The 18,508-nt window shown below is 44.5% G+C and overlaps 1 protein-coding gene across 3 annotated transcripts in view; it reads left to right on the forward strand.

Moving 5' to 3' along the window:
- The first annotated feature begins 228 nt into the window (after positions 1–228).
- LOC107983571 (C-type lectin domain family 4 member E) overlaps positions 229–18,508 on the forward strand; it is a 146,836-nt gene continuing 128,556 nt past the window's right edge. For all 3 annotated transcript variants that reach the window (XM_062982242.1, XM_062982240.1, XM_062982241.1), the window contains exons 1-5: positions 229–304; positions 3,014–3,062; positions 6,398–6,463; positions 6,839–6,937; positions 17,051–17,185. In XM_062982242.1, coding sequence (XP_062838312.1) covers positions 3,056–3,062; positions 6,398–6,463; positions 6,839–6,937; positions 17,051–17,185 — 307 coding nt within the window. In that variant the 5' untranslated portion in view covers positions 229–304; positions 3,014–3,055. The remainder of the gene's footprint in view (positions 305–3,013; positions 3,063–6,397; positions 6,464–6,838; positions 6,938–17,050; positions 17,186–18,508) is intronic.

An 18,508-nucleotide genomic window follows, 5' to 3' on the forward strand; every position in this document is an offset into this window, starting at 1 on the left:
AAAGCAGAAGAGAGAGCCACCAGGACTTCCCTTGACCTAGACACTAGGCCCCTTTGGATGCAGTCCAGCATGAGCTGCCTACCTTGCCAGGTCTTTCTGTGGCTAAGAGGCGGCCCTGGGACAGAGAGAGCGGCAGGACTAGAACCAACCCGAAGGAATGTTGGCTCCTATTCTGCGCATTCCACTTGCTGGTTTCAACAGGGGACAATGGAAGGCGGGAGGAAGCAGTTCTAGAATGTTCTGTATGAAAGAGGCAGGCAGTTGGAGGTGCTGACAGGAGGGAGAAGACCAGGAAGCAACCGAGGTCAGGAGGAGGAGGGGGGCACGGGATCCAGGGGGGAGAAGCCATGTTGTTGTTGTTGTTGTTGTTGTTGTTATGTTGGGGGGTGTAGGCCGTTCACATCAACACATTATCCGCAAAGCAATTTTGCCCGTGATGTTACCTTGGGTTGCATCTCCGCTGTAGAATGAATGTAGCTTGACACCATTTAAACCCCTGTGTCTCAAAGCTATGAAATGGGGAGGGTTGTAGCTAAAGACAGGCACAGAAAGGCTGCAGTGAGTGTTTGGATTGAAAAAAGCCACAAAGATAAGAAATCAATTCTGCAGAATGGAGAAAAAACCATGGAAAAGAGCTTCCTTGTGTACACTTTTCCCACAAATTGAACAGAATATATACCCTTGTATATGTGTACATAACAGTTCTGTTGACTGGCTGTAAGTAAGAACAGCCTTATGTCATTATAAAACAACTCCACTAAACATATTCATCGGCGGGGGGGGGGGGGGGGTAAATCCAGATAACAAGAAATTAACATGAATACACAGCAAAGACTTTGGGTTTTTTCTAACAGTTTTCTCCAGGAAAGGAATGTCTTATCAGTTTGACACCTTTATTTATTTATTTGCAGTATTTATATTCTGCCCTTCTGACCCAGACGGGGACTCAGGGCAGATCACAGAACATACATGTGCGGCAAACATTCAGTGTCATTTATAAGCAGGCAAGACAGACAATTGAACATAGATAGAGGTGTATATCGGCTTTTTCCCATCCTCGGTTTCTTTGGAGGCTTGTGCTCGGTTGCAGCCACAAGGGGCGCTGTCGCTCCATCTCCCTGCCAAAGAGCTTTGTTCATAAATTTCTCCCTTTTTTCCTGATGCATGTTTTAATACCTCCCTGTCTTTTAAGTGGTTCCTATTTATCTACTCACATTTTGCTTTTGAACTTCTAGGTTGGCAGAAGCTGGGCTAAGGTCAGGAGCTCACCCTGATCTGGACTTTGAACTGTCAACCCCTCAATTGACAAAATGTATTGTAGCTGGTGGTTAACCTGCTGTTCTAAAGCCCGGCCCTATATCTCTGTTCCGGCCTTGACAGTTTGAGAATACAGCTGTTTTCTCTCTGTGCTTTTGAAAGTGCTGGGATTTTACATTTCTCAAAACGCTTTAATTGCCCTCTCTCTGATTTTCTCCACATGGGACCCCATGGGTAGTCTACTCCCACTCTCGTCTTACCGAGCAGAAATGTAAAATCACAGCACTATCTGAACATAACTCCCAGGACTCTGTAGCGCAGGGACAAAGTAAAGTGGTGTCAACCCGCATTCATTCTACAGTGTGGATGCCCCCTAGGCCTGCTAACTCATCCCAAATCCCCAGGCACAGAAAGACCTTTCAGTCTTCCATTTGAGTATCATCTCGGTGAGTCCAGTTGCATGCAAGCAGATGCAATGGCGCTATGGCCGTATCGACACTTTCCTGATTATTGCAGGCGGAAGTGCTCTGGAGCGGCTGTGTTGCGGCCCGGGAGCATCCTGGGGCCCTTGGGCTGATCTACCATATCGCTGCTGAGAAGCATCTCTTTGCAGTGACATTTCTGGTGACATTGCGTCTCTGGCCACTTGGCTGGGCACCTTGGTGGAACACCACCAGAAATGCAATAGAGCCAGCAAGGCCTCTGCAAAGGAGCTGCTTGTTGGCCGGTGGGTCCATTGGAGGCATCGATGATGGATTGGGACACATCTGGCCTGATCCAGTGTCCACGCCTTCAAAGGTCCAGAGTAGATCCCGCTTTCCCTTCATCTGCGTTGATGGCTGATGCTATCATGAATACTTTTTTAACCGTAACAAGTTCTTTAATTCATTTTCAGTGGGACAGAGTACATCAGGCACTTTCAGAGAAAGAAGCAGACACACAGACACCAGTACGGGTTTTATAATAGTACATTGGTTGCACAGACAAAGGGGAAACATCACATATACTCAGCATTCACTCATAATCCATACATTCAACATTTGTACTCACCACCCCTCTCTGTTAAATTGATCCGGCTGTTAGGATGAAGGAGGTGGGCGGGCGGGTTCCTCGCAGATCTGACACACAGTCAAGAAGGAAAAGTGTCTCCTTATGTAGAGCTTTTTGTTATTCATTACTTGGTTCTTTACATAACCCCAGTCATTCAGCTCAGACCTGCTGGAGCCTCATCTATTCCAGAACAGGTAGGTTGTTTCTTAAGGAAACATTGTCTTTGAATACGTAAACAGGTGTTGTTTACAGCCAGAAGTTCAACAGTGGCCCTCTGAATTTCTCATTATCACTTTTCATGCCACAGCTAATGAATTTCTTCACCTCTTCCACAATGCCATTTCCAGGTTTCAATTTTAGAATGGTCCCTTCATCCTTGCCAGACCTTAATAGGCCCCAGCCAGACCCCAATCATTCAGTTTCACTCAATCCACCCCGTGTCACTGGGACTCACTGCTGCAGCTGAGCCCTCATTTGGGCCCCAGCCTCCTCCTCCTCCTCCTCCTCCTCCTCCTCCTCCTCCTCCTCCTCCTCCTCCTCCTCCCGACATCACTGTGGTCTCTGCAGTCCCCTCGGGGTCCCTAGATCTGATGAAACAGAGGTGGAACACAGCATTCTGGTATGGGAAGTACCCCCGGGACTCTTTCTTGACCACATATACATTCTGAGATGTTATTTGAAGACTCTTGTTCTTGGAGTCTCACAGGAAACATCAAGTCGAAGACAGCACTCAAGCCGAGGAAATAAAATGGCAGGTAAGGTGCTTCAGATTGAATTTCCTATTTACTAGAATTTCCTATTTACTAGAATTTCCTATTTACTAGAATTTACTGGCCTTAAATAATAAATAAATAATAAACTTTATTCTTATACCCCGCCCCATCTCCCTGATGGGACTCAGGGCGGCTTACACAGGGACAAGCCCGAACAACATGTATAAAATTTAACAGCAATTTCAAACATTCCAACAATAAACAACAAGGACCTAACAAGATAATTACTTTAAAAGCCTGAGCATCAATTTTGCACACGGCAAAAGGTGACTAGTGCAGAGCTCAAGGGTCTATAGATAAAATCAGAGTGAAAAAAGGAGGAATACGGGGAAAGGTTCCATTAAAGTGCTATAACATATGGGATAAGAAACAGTAATAAGGTGCCAGACCATTTTGTAAACATAGCCAATGACAGTATGAAGACAAGTCTGAAGGGCCTATTCATTCAAATGCGCATCGGGACATCCATGTTTTCAAATCCCAGCGAAAGATGGGCAAAGAGGGAGCCAACCTAATATCCCTAGAGAGAGAGTTCCAGAGCTACTGCCGAGAAGGCCCTTTCCCTCGTCCCCACCAGCCGCATTTGAGACAGTGGTGGGAGAGGGGAGCACCTCCCCAGATGATCTTAGGGTCCGCGTGGGTTCATAGGGGAGGAGGCAGTCGCGGAGATAGGCAGGTCCTGAACTCTTTAAGGCTTTATAGGAGATAACCTGCACCTTGAATTGGGCCCGGAAATTTATTGGTAGCCAGTGGAGCTGTTTAAACAAGAGGGTTGACCGCTCTCTATAACTTGCTTCCGTTATTAATCTGGCCACTGATCTTTGTACCAAGTGTAGTTTCCGAACTGTCTTCAAAGGCAGCCCCACACAGAGTGCATTACAGTAATCCAACCTAGAGGTAACTAAGGCATGGACCACCATGGCCAAGTCAGGCTTCACGAGGTACGGTCACAGCTGGCGCAGAAGCTTTGACTGTGCGAAGGCCCTCCCAGCCGCCGCCAACACCTGAGCCTCAAGCGTCAGCACTGAGTCCAGGAGGACCCCCAAACTGCGGACCTGCGTCTTAAGGGGGAGTGTGACCCTGTTGAGTGCAGGTTGCCACCCTATGCCCCGATCGGCTGAGCGACTGACCTGGAGGACCTCTGTCTTGTCAGGATTGAGCTTCAGCTTGTTCACCCTCATCCAGTCCATCACAGCGGCCAGGCACCGATCAAGGATCTGAGGGGCTTCCTTGGAGTTTGGTGGAAAAGAGTAGTAGAGTTGAGTGTCATCTGCATAGAGATAGCACCCAACTCCAAAACTCCGGATGACCTCACCCAGTGGTTTCATGTAGATATTAAAAAGCATGGGGGACACAATGGAACCTTGTGGGACCCCACAGGTCAATGGCCAGGGGTCCGAGCAGGAGTCTCCCATCTTCACCAACTGGGAGCAGCCCTCCAGGAAGGAGTGAGCCAATGCAAAACAACACCCCCAATACCCGTTCCGGAGAACCGCCCCAGAAGGATACCATGGTCGATGGTATCGAAAGCCGCTGAAATGTCCAAGAGAACCAATAGGGTCACACACCCCTATCAAGTTCTCTGCGGAGGTCATCCACCAAGGCGACCAAAGCTATCTCCAAACCATGACCGGGCCTAAAACTGGACTGCGATGGATCCAGATAATCAGTCTCTGTCAGGAATCCCTGGAGCTGCAAAGCAACCACCTGCTCCAGAACCTTGCTGTAAAGGGCTAAGAACGAGTAAGGTTCTTTCAGGCAGGAGGAATCTTTTTATCCCACCGCTGCCACCAATTTGCGAAGGACTATTAAAGACTAAGGCTCTTTCAGGCAGGGGAAAATCTTTTTATCCCACCCGCTGCCTCAAATTTGTAAAGAACTAATAACGACTGCTACCAATTTGGAAAGATGCAACCACCAAAGACTCAGGGAGGAGACCTTTTAATTTCTTTCTTTCTTCTTCTTATTTACTTTAGTGACTCCCTAAAGTGTCACTTCTTTTACTTAAAGTAGTTAGAACTTCTTCCTCTGCTACTTTTAAACCGCAGTCACCCTGTGATATACGGACACAGATTCTCTGTTCCTTACCAGGACACAGACTACATTAAATAAGTCACCAAACTTATTTTAAACCGATTCAAAAATGAACAATTGAGTCTCTTGATCCCCTCAACCTAGGATCAATCTTCCCTATGCCTCATCAGAGCACAGACTGAATCCCTTTTTTAAACTCTGCACTTCTTCAACAATAACGGCAGTTGGCTCCGCCTACTTCTCCATGCAATTCTTGTTGACACTTGACATATTTATTTATTTATTTATTTATTTTTCAAACTTATATGCCGCCACTCCCCTAGGGCTCGGAGCGGCTTACAAGAACCGGCTAAAATCAACAATTTAAAAAACATTTTAAAAACATCTTTAAAAAAAACATCTTAAAAACATCCTAAAAGCACCTTTTAAAACATCTAACAGAACTCAAAGGCCTGCCGAAACAGGTGTGTCTTACATGCCCTGCGGAAGGCCAACAAGTCCCGCAAGGCACGGACTTCAGGTGGCAAGGTGTTCCAGAGAGACGGTGCCACTGCTGAAAAGGCTCTGCGTCTAGTTGCTGTTAGATGAAAAGTCTTAAAACTGGGGACTTCCAGTAGGTCTTGGTCCTCAGAACGGAGGGATCTCTGGGGTTTGTAGGGAGTGAGGCGGTCCCTCAGGTACATCGGCCCTAGACCATGTAAGGCCTTGAAGGTAAGCACCATCACTTTGAAAGTGATCCGGTGCTCAATTGGTAACCAGTGCAGCTGCCGTAAGATTGGTGTTATGTGGCATCTCATCGGGACTCCCGCAAGGAGCCGGGCAGCTGCATTTTGCACCAATTTGAGCTTCCGGATCACCGACACAGGAAGGCCAATGTAAAGGGCATTACAGTAATCCAGTCTCGAGATGACTGTAGCCTGGATCACTGTAGCCAGGTTGTCCCTAGATAGATAGGGGGCTACATATGTTTTTGGCACTTAGGGTGAACTTTGGTCTCTGCTTATGGGGAGATGGTTATTAGCTAGGCAGTGTATTTTGGGGCTATATGCACACAATCTGCTTGTGATTACATTTTTCCTATTCCTATTTCTAATATGACTACATTCAATATATAGTTTCCAATACAAGTATTATATTTTCCCAATACACCTTCATCAGGCTCGTGTCCAGCCTCGATCCTGAAAATATAGTGCGATGGGCAGTCAAAGCTGTTATTGCCGAGGAAGCCTACGCAATCCAGAGATGTGCGCCAATGCCAATTCCATGTTTCTCCTCTGTTACAGACACAAAAGGGAAAGAGGCCAGAAAAGATAGTGTAAAACCAGGTGCAAAACAGAAGACTCCAACAGGTAAGCAAGGTGACGATGCATACGTGAGTGAAGGGATCTTGCAGCACATTTGAGAGCAGTTGAGAGAAAGAGGGTGCTAATATAAGTTGTCATGGACCAGGATTGAATCCACCCTGCAGAATCCTTGGAGTTGTAGTTCTGCAAGGTCTGCATATATCTTGCAGTGTAGATGCACCTTTAGTCCACCTCATCAGGTGCAGCCACACTATGTTGCGCATGTTTGGGTCTTTCTTGGGGGTGTCATATCTTCGCCAATTGGTTTGGACATCCATTGCAAATCAGAGACTTTCAAAGCAAATTGTACTTTTCTCCTCCGGCCACGCTGTCCACAGAGATGTGTACCAATGCATATTCAATGTTTCTCCTCTGTTACAGGGAAAAAAGGGAAAGCGCCCAGAAAAGCTAGTGTAAAACCAGGTGCAAAAAAAGGCAAGGCTAAAGACGCGACTAAAACACCTCCGGCAGGTGAACAAGGTAAGCGAGTAAAGGGGTCTTGCAGCACATTTGAGGGCAACTGAGGGGAAAGGGTTGCTCGTTTAAGCTGTCATGCACTGGGAATGAATCTACCCTGCAGAATCCTGGGAGTTGTAGTTCTGCAAGGTCTACATTTATATTAACACTGTAGATGCACCTTTAGTCCACTTCATCAGGTGCGGTGATGAAATAGAAGATTGGGGCCACACGACGTTGCGTATGTTTGGGTCTTTCTTGGTGGTCTCATATCTTGGTCAATTAGTTCGGACATCCATTCAAAATCTGGGACATTCAAAGCAAATTATACCATATTGTTGAAGGCTTTCACGACTGGAATCACTGGGATGTTGTGTGGTTTCCAGGCTGCATGGCTGTGTTCTAGCAGCATTTTCTCCTGACGTTTTGCCTGCAGCTGTGGCTGACATCTTCATAAGATTCTTTGGTGATGCCAGCGACAGACGAAAGTGAGACAAAAAAGGAGTAAATAATAATAATAATAGTAAATAATAAAAAATACTTTATTCATGCTGCTTCAACATGGTCATCCAACCTGGAATCATAGAATCATAGAATAATAGAGTTGGAAGATGACACCTGAGCCATCTAGTCCAACCTCATTCTGTCATGCAGGATAATCACAATCCAAGCATCCCTGACAGATAATAATAATAATAATAATAATAATAATAATAATAATAATAATAGGAATAATTTATTTATACCCCGTCACCATCTCCCCGTGGGGACTCGGGGAGGCTCACAATGTTACAAAAGTAACAGCGCAAATACATTAACAATATACACAGTTTAAAACACAAGAAGATGATAAAAGTTAAAGAAGTTAAAACAAAGGTTTATACAACAGTAATAATATCAAACAACCACCAATGCCATTCAGTCAACTTCAAAGGTGGGGGGGGGGGACTATAGCAGCAATATAAGATAAAATCATTAAATTAAAATACCCCGATGAAAGGAACCTAATAACATTCAGAATAGAATTATAATGAGGCTTAAACAGATGGCCATCCAGCCTCTGTTTAAAAGCCTCCGAGGAAGGAGCTTCCAATGGATTCCAAGGCAGAAAGTTCCACAGCTCTTCTTACGGTCAGGAAGTTCTTCCCAATCAATGTCCAGGTGGGATCTCCTTTCCTGACATTTGAATCCATAGATGTTCATAGACATAGAAAGAGCCTCCTCGAAGACTGAGCGCATCCAGTCAAGCGTCCCCCAGGCAACGTTTCTTGTAAACGGCTAATCTTTCCAACCCAAAAGCATTGCTTTTAAACTTTTAACATTTTAAATGTGTCTTATCTCTCCACAAATGGATGAATACCAAAGCTCTTTATCAAGACCATTGCTAACAATTATGTCTATTAATACAGAAGGTTTGTCACTTGCTAAGGAAGAGCTACTAGCCAAAATGTCTGAGGACATTTCGTGTGACATTTTATGGATACAGGAAACACACAGAGACATCACAATGAGAAGACCAAAAATTCTCGGAATGCAACTGGCAGTGGAACGACCTCACAGGCAATATGGCAGTGCCATTTTTGAACGATCTGGTGTAGCAATCTCTGCAACCTCTCTCACAGAAGTGAACAACATTGAAATCCTATCTGTGGAACTGGATGGTTGCAGTGTATCTTCACTCTACAAACCACCTGGGACTGATTTCTATTTTACGCCCCCAACCAATTGTCACAATGATGAAGCCCATTTTATTGTGGGAGATTTCAATAGCCATAGCTGTGTCTGGGGCTATGACGAAGATGATAGAAATGGTGAAGCAGTTCTAACGTGGGCCGACAATAGTAGAATGAGCCTCCTTCATGACAGTAAATTACCACCATCATTTAATAGTGGCCGATGGAAGCGTGGTTATAACCCTGATCTGATTTTTGTAAATGAAAGCGTAATCCACCAATGTACCCAAAGGGTATTAAACCCGATACCCAATACTCAACACAGACCAATATGCTACGTAGCACATGCAGCTGTAAGACCAAAAAGTGTCCCATTCTGCAGAAGATATAACTTCAATAAAGCTAACTGGACAAAGTTTACAGAGACCTTGGAAGCTGCTATTTCTGATATGGAACCTTCTATAGAAAATTATGACCTGTTTGTAGAAGCTGTGAAAAGATCCTCGAGGCTCTCAATCCCTAGAAGCTGTCGCACAAGCTACCTACCAGGCCTAAATGAAGAATCACTAAATCAGCTACAAGAATATCTCAGACTATTTCAAGAGAATCCATACAGTGATGGGACTATAGCAGCAGGCCAAAAACTATCTACAGCCTATTGCATTGTTGTCATTATATAATGACAAGAATTTTTAAAAAAAGGATGCAATAAATAATATGTTAACTGCAGCAAGGTTATTGATAGCATTTAGGCCTGGTAGCTATTCTTCATTTAGGCCTAAATGCTATCAATAACCTTGCTGCAGTTAACATATTATTTATTGCATCCTTTTAAAAAAAATTCTTGTCATTACATAATGACAACAATGCAATACTTGCACTTTTTCCTATCACATCATTGCCATTTTAAAACCCGGTAAGGATGCCTCCAATGCCAGGAGCTACCAACCAATCTCTTTCTTATGTCATCTATATAAAGTACTAGCTTTTCCCAGCCACGCGTTGCTGTGGCAAAGTATGGTGGTATGGGATATAAAGTATTGAGGAATTGGTGGTAGTTAAGGTCATGGGTAAAGGTTTTCCCCAGACATTAAGTCCAGTCGTGTCTGACTCTGGCGGTTGGTGCTCATCTCCATTTCTAAGCTGAAGAGCCGGCGTTGTCCGTAGACTCCTCCAAGGTCATGTGGGATGACTGCATGGAGCGGCGTTACCTTCCCGCCGGAGCAGTACCTATTGATGCACTCACATTTGCATGTTTTTGAACTTCTGGGTTGGCAGAAGCTGGGGCTAACAGTGGGGGCTCTCTCCGCTCCCCCAATTCAAACCTGCAGCCTTTCAGTCCAGAAGTTCAGCAGCTCAGCGCTTTAACACGTTGCGCCATCAGGGGATATTATTTCCTAAAGGTTGTGAATATACAATATTTCTGATTGTTTTTATTTGTCTGTTGGAGGCAAGTATGAATGCTGCAATTAGGAAAAATGATTAGGATGCAATGGCCTTGCAGCTTTACAGCATGACTGTTTCCTCCCTGAATGAATTTTTTGTTGGGAGGTGTTAGCTGGCCCTAATTGTTTCCTGTCTGGAATTCCCTTGTTTTCAGAGTGGTGTTCTTTGCGATATTTTATGTGCTTCTACTGTCTGTGGCCCTGAGAAAACAGAGCATTTGCCAGACTTTGATGATGGGAATACTTTGTTGGGAGGTGTTAGCTGGCCCTGATTGTTTCCTGTGTGGAATCCCCCTGTTTTCAGAGTGTTGTTCTTTATTTAGTGTTCTGATTTTAGAGATTGTATTGTTGTTTCATTATACCACATTAATTTTTATATATTCTGATTTTAGTGTTTTTGAATACTTGGAGCCAGATTGTATTCATTTTTTACGGTTGACCACAACACAATAATATTAATAATATTAATAATAATAATAATAATAATAATAATAATAATAATAATGATAGTAATAATAATTACTTTGGTAATACACAGTGCTTCACTCCCTTCTCAGCTTCCTTTCTGGAAGAATCCTTTCTTGGGAGGTGTTAGCTGGCCCTGATTGTTTCCTTTGTGGAATTTCCAATTTCCCTGCTTTCAGACTGTTGGTCTTTATTTACTGTCCTGGTTTTAGAGATTATATTGTTCTGCATTATTCTATCCCAGTAATTATTTCATAGTAAAGTAGAATCTCACTTATCCAACATTCACTTATACAATGTTCTGGATTATCCAATGCAGTCTGCCTTTTCGTGATCAATGTTTTTGTAGTCGGTGTTTTAAATTCATTGTGATATTTTAGTGGTAAATTTGTAAATACAGTACAGTCGAGTCTCACTTATCCAACATAAACGGGCCGGCAGATTGTTGGATAATAAGGAGGCATTAAGGAAAAGCCTATTAAACATCAAATTAGGTTATGAATTTACAAATGAAGCACCAAAACATCATGTTAGACAACAAATTTGGCAGAAAAAGTAGTTCTATACGCAGTAATGCTATGTAGTAATTACTGTATTTATTAATTTAGCACCAAAATATCACGATATATTGAAAACATTGACTCCAACAATGCATTGGATAATCCAGAATGTTGGATAAGCGAGTGTTTGATAAGTGAGACTCTACTGTAATTACTACATAGCATTACTGCGCATGGAACTACACTTTCTGTCAAATTTGTTGTATAATATGATGTTTTGGTGCTTAATTTGTATAACGATTACCTAATTTGATGTTTAATCGGTTTTTCCTGAATCACTTCTTATTATCCAACATATTCACTTATCCTGCCGGCCTGTTTATGCTGGATAAGTGAGACTCTACTGTATATTGATAATCTTATATTATCAGCTTAGAACTGGATTATATGAGGCCCCTTCTTCACAGCTGTATAAAATGCACACTGAAGTGGATTATATGGCAGTGTGGAGTCAAGATAATCCAGTGCAAAGCAGATAATATAAGATTATAAATGGGTTATAGAGCTGTGTGGAAGGGCCTTGAGTCTACACTGCCATATAATCCAGTGCAAATTAGATAATCTGTGGAAGAAGCCTAAGTGAGGCCTAAGTCTGCCTGTCCCCTAACTGAACCCTGGCTGTCCCTTGGCTGAGTTGTTGCTAGGAGACCAAGTGGGCAGAGATTAGCCCTCTAAACTGGCAGCAATTGGATAAAAACAATTATTGCTCTCCCTCTAATTAGGACTTTATTTTTCTTTTCTTTTTGTTGTATCAACCTAGAGGCTTGGATGATGGGTTGTGTTGTCAAATTTCAAGGTTGGGGGGGTCTGTAGTTTTGTTGTTTTGTGGGTCGCTCTGATGCCATCACTCACTTATATATATAGATATGAAAGGATGCTATTAAATCAATTAGGATCTATCATCGAACCTAAACTTATTGCACAACAAGCAGGTTTCAAACCAGGGAAAACTGTACAGGTCAAATTCTTCATCTGACTGAGCATATCGAGGAAGGCTATGAGAAAGGCTGTATCACGGGAACAGCTTTTGTGGACCTTACGGCAGCCTATGACACGGTGCAACATAGAAAAATGCTGCATAAAGTCTATGATATCACCCGGGACTTTGACTTTACAAAAACTGTCCAGATCCTCCTGGAAAACCGGAGGAGGCAAAAGAATGGTTTGCCCCATAGGCAGCGTTCTTGCACCAACCTTGCTTAACATCTTCACGAACGATCAGCCACAACCACCACTCACAAAGAGCTTTATATATGCTGATGACTTTGGCCTAACACCACAAGCGAAAGATTTTCAAATAGTTGAAAGCCAACTCACCAATGCCTTGAAAGACCTCTCCAGCTACTACAAAGAGAACCACCTGAACCCGAACCCTTCCAAGACACAAGTGTGTGCTTTCCACCTACGTAACCGTGAAGCCAACAGGAAACTGAAAGTTACTTGGGAAAGCCAAGAGCTCGAACACTGTTTCCATCCTAAATACCTTGGTGTCACCTTAGATCGAACACTAACATATAGGAAACACTGCATGAACACCAAGCACAAAGTAGCTGCACGCAACAACATCCTGTGGAAACTGACTGGCAGCGCATGGGGTGCAGACCCACAAGTAGTAAGAACATCAGCCCTGGCCTTGTCTTTCTCAACTGCAGAGTATGCCTGTCCTGTCTGGCACAAGTCTGCCCATGCAAAACAGGTGGACATAGCACTGAATGAAACATGCAGAATCATCACAGGATGCCTTAAACCTACACCTGTTGATAAACTCTATAAGCTAGCTGGCAATGCCCCCCCCCCCCCCGACGTGCGACGGGAAGTTGCTGCTAACGGTGAGAGAAATAAGGTTGAACATTGTGAAAGCCACCCACTGCATGATTATCAGCCTCCTCCCACCAGACTGAAATCAAGGAAGGGCTTCATGAGAACCACCACTCCCTCCTCTTGATGTTCCTCCAGCAACAGCAAGGGTGTCCCTCTGGGCAGCTAAACCTGGCAATCCCAACTGGATGGCCCCCCACGAGGGTCTTCCTTCCTCCGGGGCAAACCAAGAATGGGTCACGTGGAAGTCCCTGAACAGACTCAGAAGCGGAGTGGGCAGATCAAAAGGGAACCTGGCAAGGTGGCACTACCTGGAGGAATCCTCCACCTTGTGTGACTGCAGAGCAGAACACACAACTCCGCATATGTATGCTTGCCCACAATGTCCTGCCTCATGCACGGAGGAGGAGTTGTTTAAAGCTACGGACAATGCGGTAGCCGTTGCCCGCTTTTGGTCTAAAACTATTTAGTTGCTTGTGTTTTCCTTTATTTCATCACTTTTAAATGTATTTATTATGCAATGCTTTTGGCACAAAATAAAAAAAAAATTGAATCCATGGCCCGAAGTCCCAGTCCTCAGGGCAGCAGAAGACAATCCTGCTCCCTCCTCCTTATGACATCTTTTCGTATATTTATACCTGGCTGGCTATCATGTCTCCTTTCAACCTTTTCTTCTGGAAACCACAGTGTTGTGGTAATCTGTGAGCACTTAGATTCAATTCAACCCTCTCTGGTGGAGATTCCACCAAAATGCAGCAGAGTAGCAAAAGCAAAAGCTTTCAAATGCAACACTTACTTACACGGGGCAAGTAAAGAGAAGCCTTTGTCTATTTAGGATTGCAATGGACTGCAGAATCTCAGTAAAAGTTCAAAAAGTATTTATTCAGGTAAAAAGAACTCCACTGTAGATAGAAAGGCTTGGGAGCTGTCTAGTCTACTCTAGATTGGTTTCTAAGGAAAAATAAGAAAGGAAAAATAACAAACATCTAAATATGTTGTCGAAGGCTTTCATGGCCGGGATCACAGGGTTGTTGTATGTCTTTCGGGCTGTGTGGCCATGTTCCAGAAGTATTCTCTCCTGACGTTTCGCCCACATCTATGGCAGGCATCCTCAGAGGTTGTGAGGTATGGATAAACTAAGTAAGGAAAGGAAAGAATATATATCTGTGTAGAGTCCAGGGTGTGGCAAAAGTCCTTTGTCACTGGGAGCCAGCATTCATGTTTCAGTTAATCACCCTAATTAGCATTGGAAATGTTTTGTCTCTTGCCTGGGGGCATCCTTTGTTCAGTCAAGCCCTCAAAGTGTTGGTTCCCATCAACTGTTTTGATTTTGGAGTTTTGTAATACTGGTAGCCAGATTTTGTTCATTTTCATGGTTTCTTCCTTTCTGTTGAAGTTGTCCACATGCTTGTGGATTTCAATGGCTTCTCTGTGTAGTCTGACATGATAGTTGTTGGAATGGTCCAGCATTTTTGTGTTCTCAAATAATATCCTGTGTCCAGGCTGGTTCATCACGTGCTCTGCTATGGCTGATTTCTCTGGTTGAATTAGTCTGCAGTATCTTTCATGTTCTTTGACTCTTGTTTGGGCGCTGCATTTGGGGGTCCCTATGTAGACTTGTCCACAGCTGCATGGTATCCGGTAGACTCCTGCAGAAGAGAGAGGATCCCTCTTGTCCTTCGCTGACCGTAGCATTTGTTGGATTTTCTTTGTGGGTCTGTAGATAGTTTGTAGGTTGTGCTTCTTTATCAATTTGCCTATGCGGTCAGTGGTTCCCTTGATGTATGGTAAGAACACCTTTCCTCTGGGTGGATCTTTGTCTGGTCTTGCCTCTGGTCTGCTTGAGGCAAGTGTGATTGTTGTCATTGGCCAGCTGGATTAGCACTGAATGCCCTTTCAGCTTCAAGGTTTAGTTGCTTCCTGCCTGGGGGAATCCTTGGTTGGGAGATATTAGCCGGCCCTGATTGTTTCCTGTCTGGAATTCCTGTTTTCTGAGTTCTTTATTTACTCTCCTGATTTGAGAAATTTTTAATACTGTTAGCCAGATTCTGTTCATTTTCATGGTTTTCTCCTTTCTGTTGAACTTGTCCACCTGGTTCTTGTGGATTTCAGTGGCTTCTTGTGACGCCTCTAGGCTGTGTGAGCACTGGAAACCAATACGAATGCCAATAAACAATCTAATATTTTTTATTAAAGCAATAAAAGAATCAAACAAGAATAAGCAGAGTATATAGTCCAGCAATAGTCCTTTTTAGGAAAGGTCAAATATAGTCCAGTTATATAAAGTTAAGTGTCCAGTATTAGAGTTCAAAGTTTTAAATCCAATAACTGAAACACACTCAAACTTCCAAGCAGTTTGAGTGAGGAGTAAAGCAAGGTCTTTCAAAAGAGTTCCAGGTTCAAAGTCCAAGGCAGGGATAACAAGGCAAGGCAAGGAAGCAAGGCAAGGCAAAGTTGGTCGTGGTGGAACTGAATTGCAGTCCAGACTTGACAGGGAGACGAGACGCAACGCCCAGTCTACTCAAGAGTAGCGCGCCGCAGGAACTAGAGTTGATGTTAACTTCCCAACTGACACATTGACACCGCGATGGCTAGCCTATGCCCAGAACTTTTATGGGACTTCAAATCTTCCCCCAAACCAGGTGCCTGATCACATTTTCCCAAGGGAAACAGACTGAAGACAACAACTTTGCCAGATGCAACCCTCCCTGGAAACTCCCAAGGGAATCGGTTTAATTAGCATCTTCTCTATCCGCTAATCTCGCGCTTCGTCTCCGATTCTCCTTCTCAGAACGGAATGTTTTGAGAAACGATCTCCTATCAAAAGGAACACTTTCCGGGGAACCAGGCTCTGTTTCAAGGGCTTTTGTAATTAGCTTTGGGCCCAAACTGTCAACAGGGAACATCTGGAAGGGAACAGAATCCTGCTGAGTTGGAACAAACCCCATATCCTCTTCAGTCTGATCTATAATGGCTGCGGGTCATGACTCGAGGGTCTCTGAGACATCACACTTCTCTGTGTCACCTGACGTGGTAGTCGTGAGAGTGGTCCAGCATTTCTGTGTCCTCAAATAGTTTTCTGTGTCCAGGTTGGTCCATCAAGTGCTCTGCTGTGGCTGACTTCTCTGGTTGAGTGAGTCTGCAGTACCTTTCATGTTCCTTGATTTGTGTTTGCGTTGGGTGGTCCTTCTGTAGACATGTCCACAGCTGTGTGGTCTATGGTAGAATCCTGCAGAGGTGAGAGATCCCTCTTGTCTTTTGCTGAACTCACAACAACCTTGTGATTCCACCCATGAAAGCCTTTGAGAACACATTCTGACACAGTTTTTAATTACTCTAGAAAGCACCCAATCTTGGAGCTAAGCAAGCTCAGCCCTGACTAAGGCTTGATTGGGAAGTCGCCAAGGTGCTGTAGGCACTATTTCATAGGTGGGAGTGGGCAAAACCATCTCTGAGGCATCCTTGCCTAAGAAAACCCTAGAGAATTCATGGGTTCCCTGTAAATGGACAGATGACTGGGACACACACATATAGTGCAGTGCAATCAATGAGAAGAAAAGTTGGCAGAGGACCAAAAAGGTCAGGGCGAAGGCGCAAAGCCTGCCACTGCCCTCCTTGCCACATTTCTTGGGATCCCTCTTGGTTTTCTCATCCCATCCCTGCCATCTGATCCCTTGCAAGAATTCCTTCTGCCGTGCGGACGCACCCTTGCCTGTCAGGCCCTGGAAGATCTCAGAATAAAAGCACGTTCACAAAGGCCGCTCCTTGGGAACTGTTTGATTTTCCTTCTTACCATAGGGTATAGAAAGCAAGTTCTGACTAGTTCCTGCCAAATTGGCAGTATATCATCAAGCTGACCTATGACCCCTCCCACTATTTTTTCTAAGGCTACATTCCATTCCCACAGAACATGCTACATTTCCCAGGTTTCTCCCCAGTCCAGATGGCTCTTACAGAAGCCAGAGCTCTCCTCCCTTTTCCAACCAAATTGACATGGGGTGGACAAAGCAGCTTGTTGTAGCTGATACAGACACATCCTAACACTTGCCTCTCAACCACCTGTTGTGTCCTCAACCACCGAGTTTGCACCTGAGTATGAAACGCACTCTGCCTTAACGATGATGGGATGGTTGCTACTGATCTCTCACGAAGGTCTTGCTTTCTGCTTGTCCTTAGTAACGCTAGCTGAGGAAGAAGGAAAAGAAGAGGAAGAGGAGGAAGAGGAAGAGGAGGATTCCCCCATAATGAGATATGCCCTTGCACTGCTCTGCATCCTCATGTGCTGCTGCTCGGCCGTATTGTTCTCAAGATGTAAGTGCATTTCTTCTCCTCCGATAAATCCCTTGGGGATTTCCTGACTGGTTTCAGCCCTTTGCAAAAAAGTTTCCAAAATAGAAGCCATGATCCAGTCTCTATGGGTACATCCACACTGAATGATTAATGCAGTTTGACCACACTTTGACGGTTTATGGTTCAATGCTATGGAATCCTGGGAGTTGTAGTTTGGTGAGGCACCAGCCCTCTTTGGCAGAGAAGGCCATAGACCTGGTAGAACTACAATTCCTGGGATTCCATAACCCCGAGCATGGCAGTTGAAGTGCGGCCAAACCGCATTCATTCCACAGTGTAGTTGCACCCTGGAGGGATCACTGCAACAAGTGCGAAAAAGATCTTGGAGTCCTCGTGGACAACAAGTTAAACATGAGCCTACAATGTGATGCGGCAGCTAAAAAAGCCAATGGGATTTTGGCCTGCATCAATAGGGGAATAACGTCTAGATCCAGGGAAGTCATGCTCCCCCTCTATTCTGCCTTGGTCAGACCACACCTGGAATACTGTGTCCAGTTTTGGGTACCGCAGATGAAGGGAGATGCTGACAAGCTGGAAAGCGTCCAGAGGAGGGCAACTAAAATGATTAAGGGTCTGGAGAACAAGCCCTATGAGGAGAGGCTTAAAGAGCTGGGCATGTTTAGCCTGCAGAAGAGAAGGCTGAGAGGAGACATGATAGCCATGTACAAATATGTGAGGGGAAGTCATAGGGAGGAGGGAGCAAGCTTATTTTCTGCTGCCCTGCAGACTAGGACACGGAACAATGGCTTCAAACTACAGGAAAGGAGATTCCACCTGAACATCAGGAAGAACTTCCTCACTGTGAGGGCTGTTCGGCAGTGGAACTCTCTCCCCCGGGCCGTGGTGGAGGCTCCTTCTTTGGAGGCTTTTAAGCAGAGGCTGGATGGCCATCTGTCGGGGGTGCTTTGAATGCGATTTCCTGCTTCTTAGCGGGGGGTTGGACTAGATGGCCCTTGAGGTCTCTTCCAACTCTACTATTCTATGATTCTATGATTCTATGATAAGTTTGAAGTGCTTAGTCTGATGGCTGCACTTATTGCCAGATTGGGAAGAAGGTCAGGAACGATGTTCACTAGTTCTATGTTTTGCCTTTCACCATAACAGTGTGGTGGTGATGATGATGATGTGTTGACTCCTCGTTCAATGACCTAAATCCTATTGTTAGTTTTAACTAACCTATTAGCATTGAATCAATGAGGTTTATGTCTTGACTCACCATTCACAACTGAATGCAGAGGGAGGGCGGCTCTAATTGGGACTAACCAACAGGACTACAGCCCCTAA

The sequence above is a fragment of the Anolis carolinensis genome, chromosome 5 (assembly GCF_035594765.1).
Source record: "Anolis carolinensis isolate JA03-04 chromosome 5, rAnoCar3.1.pri, whole genome shotgun sequence".
Taxonomy (NCBI): domain Eukaryota; kingdom Metazoa; phylum Chordata; class Lepidosauria; order Squamata; family Dactyloidae; genus Anolis; species Anolis carolinensis.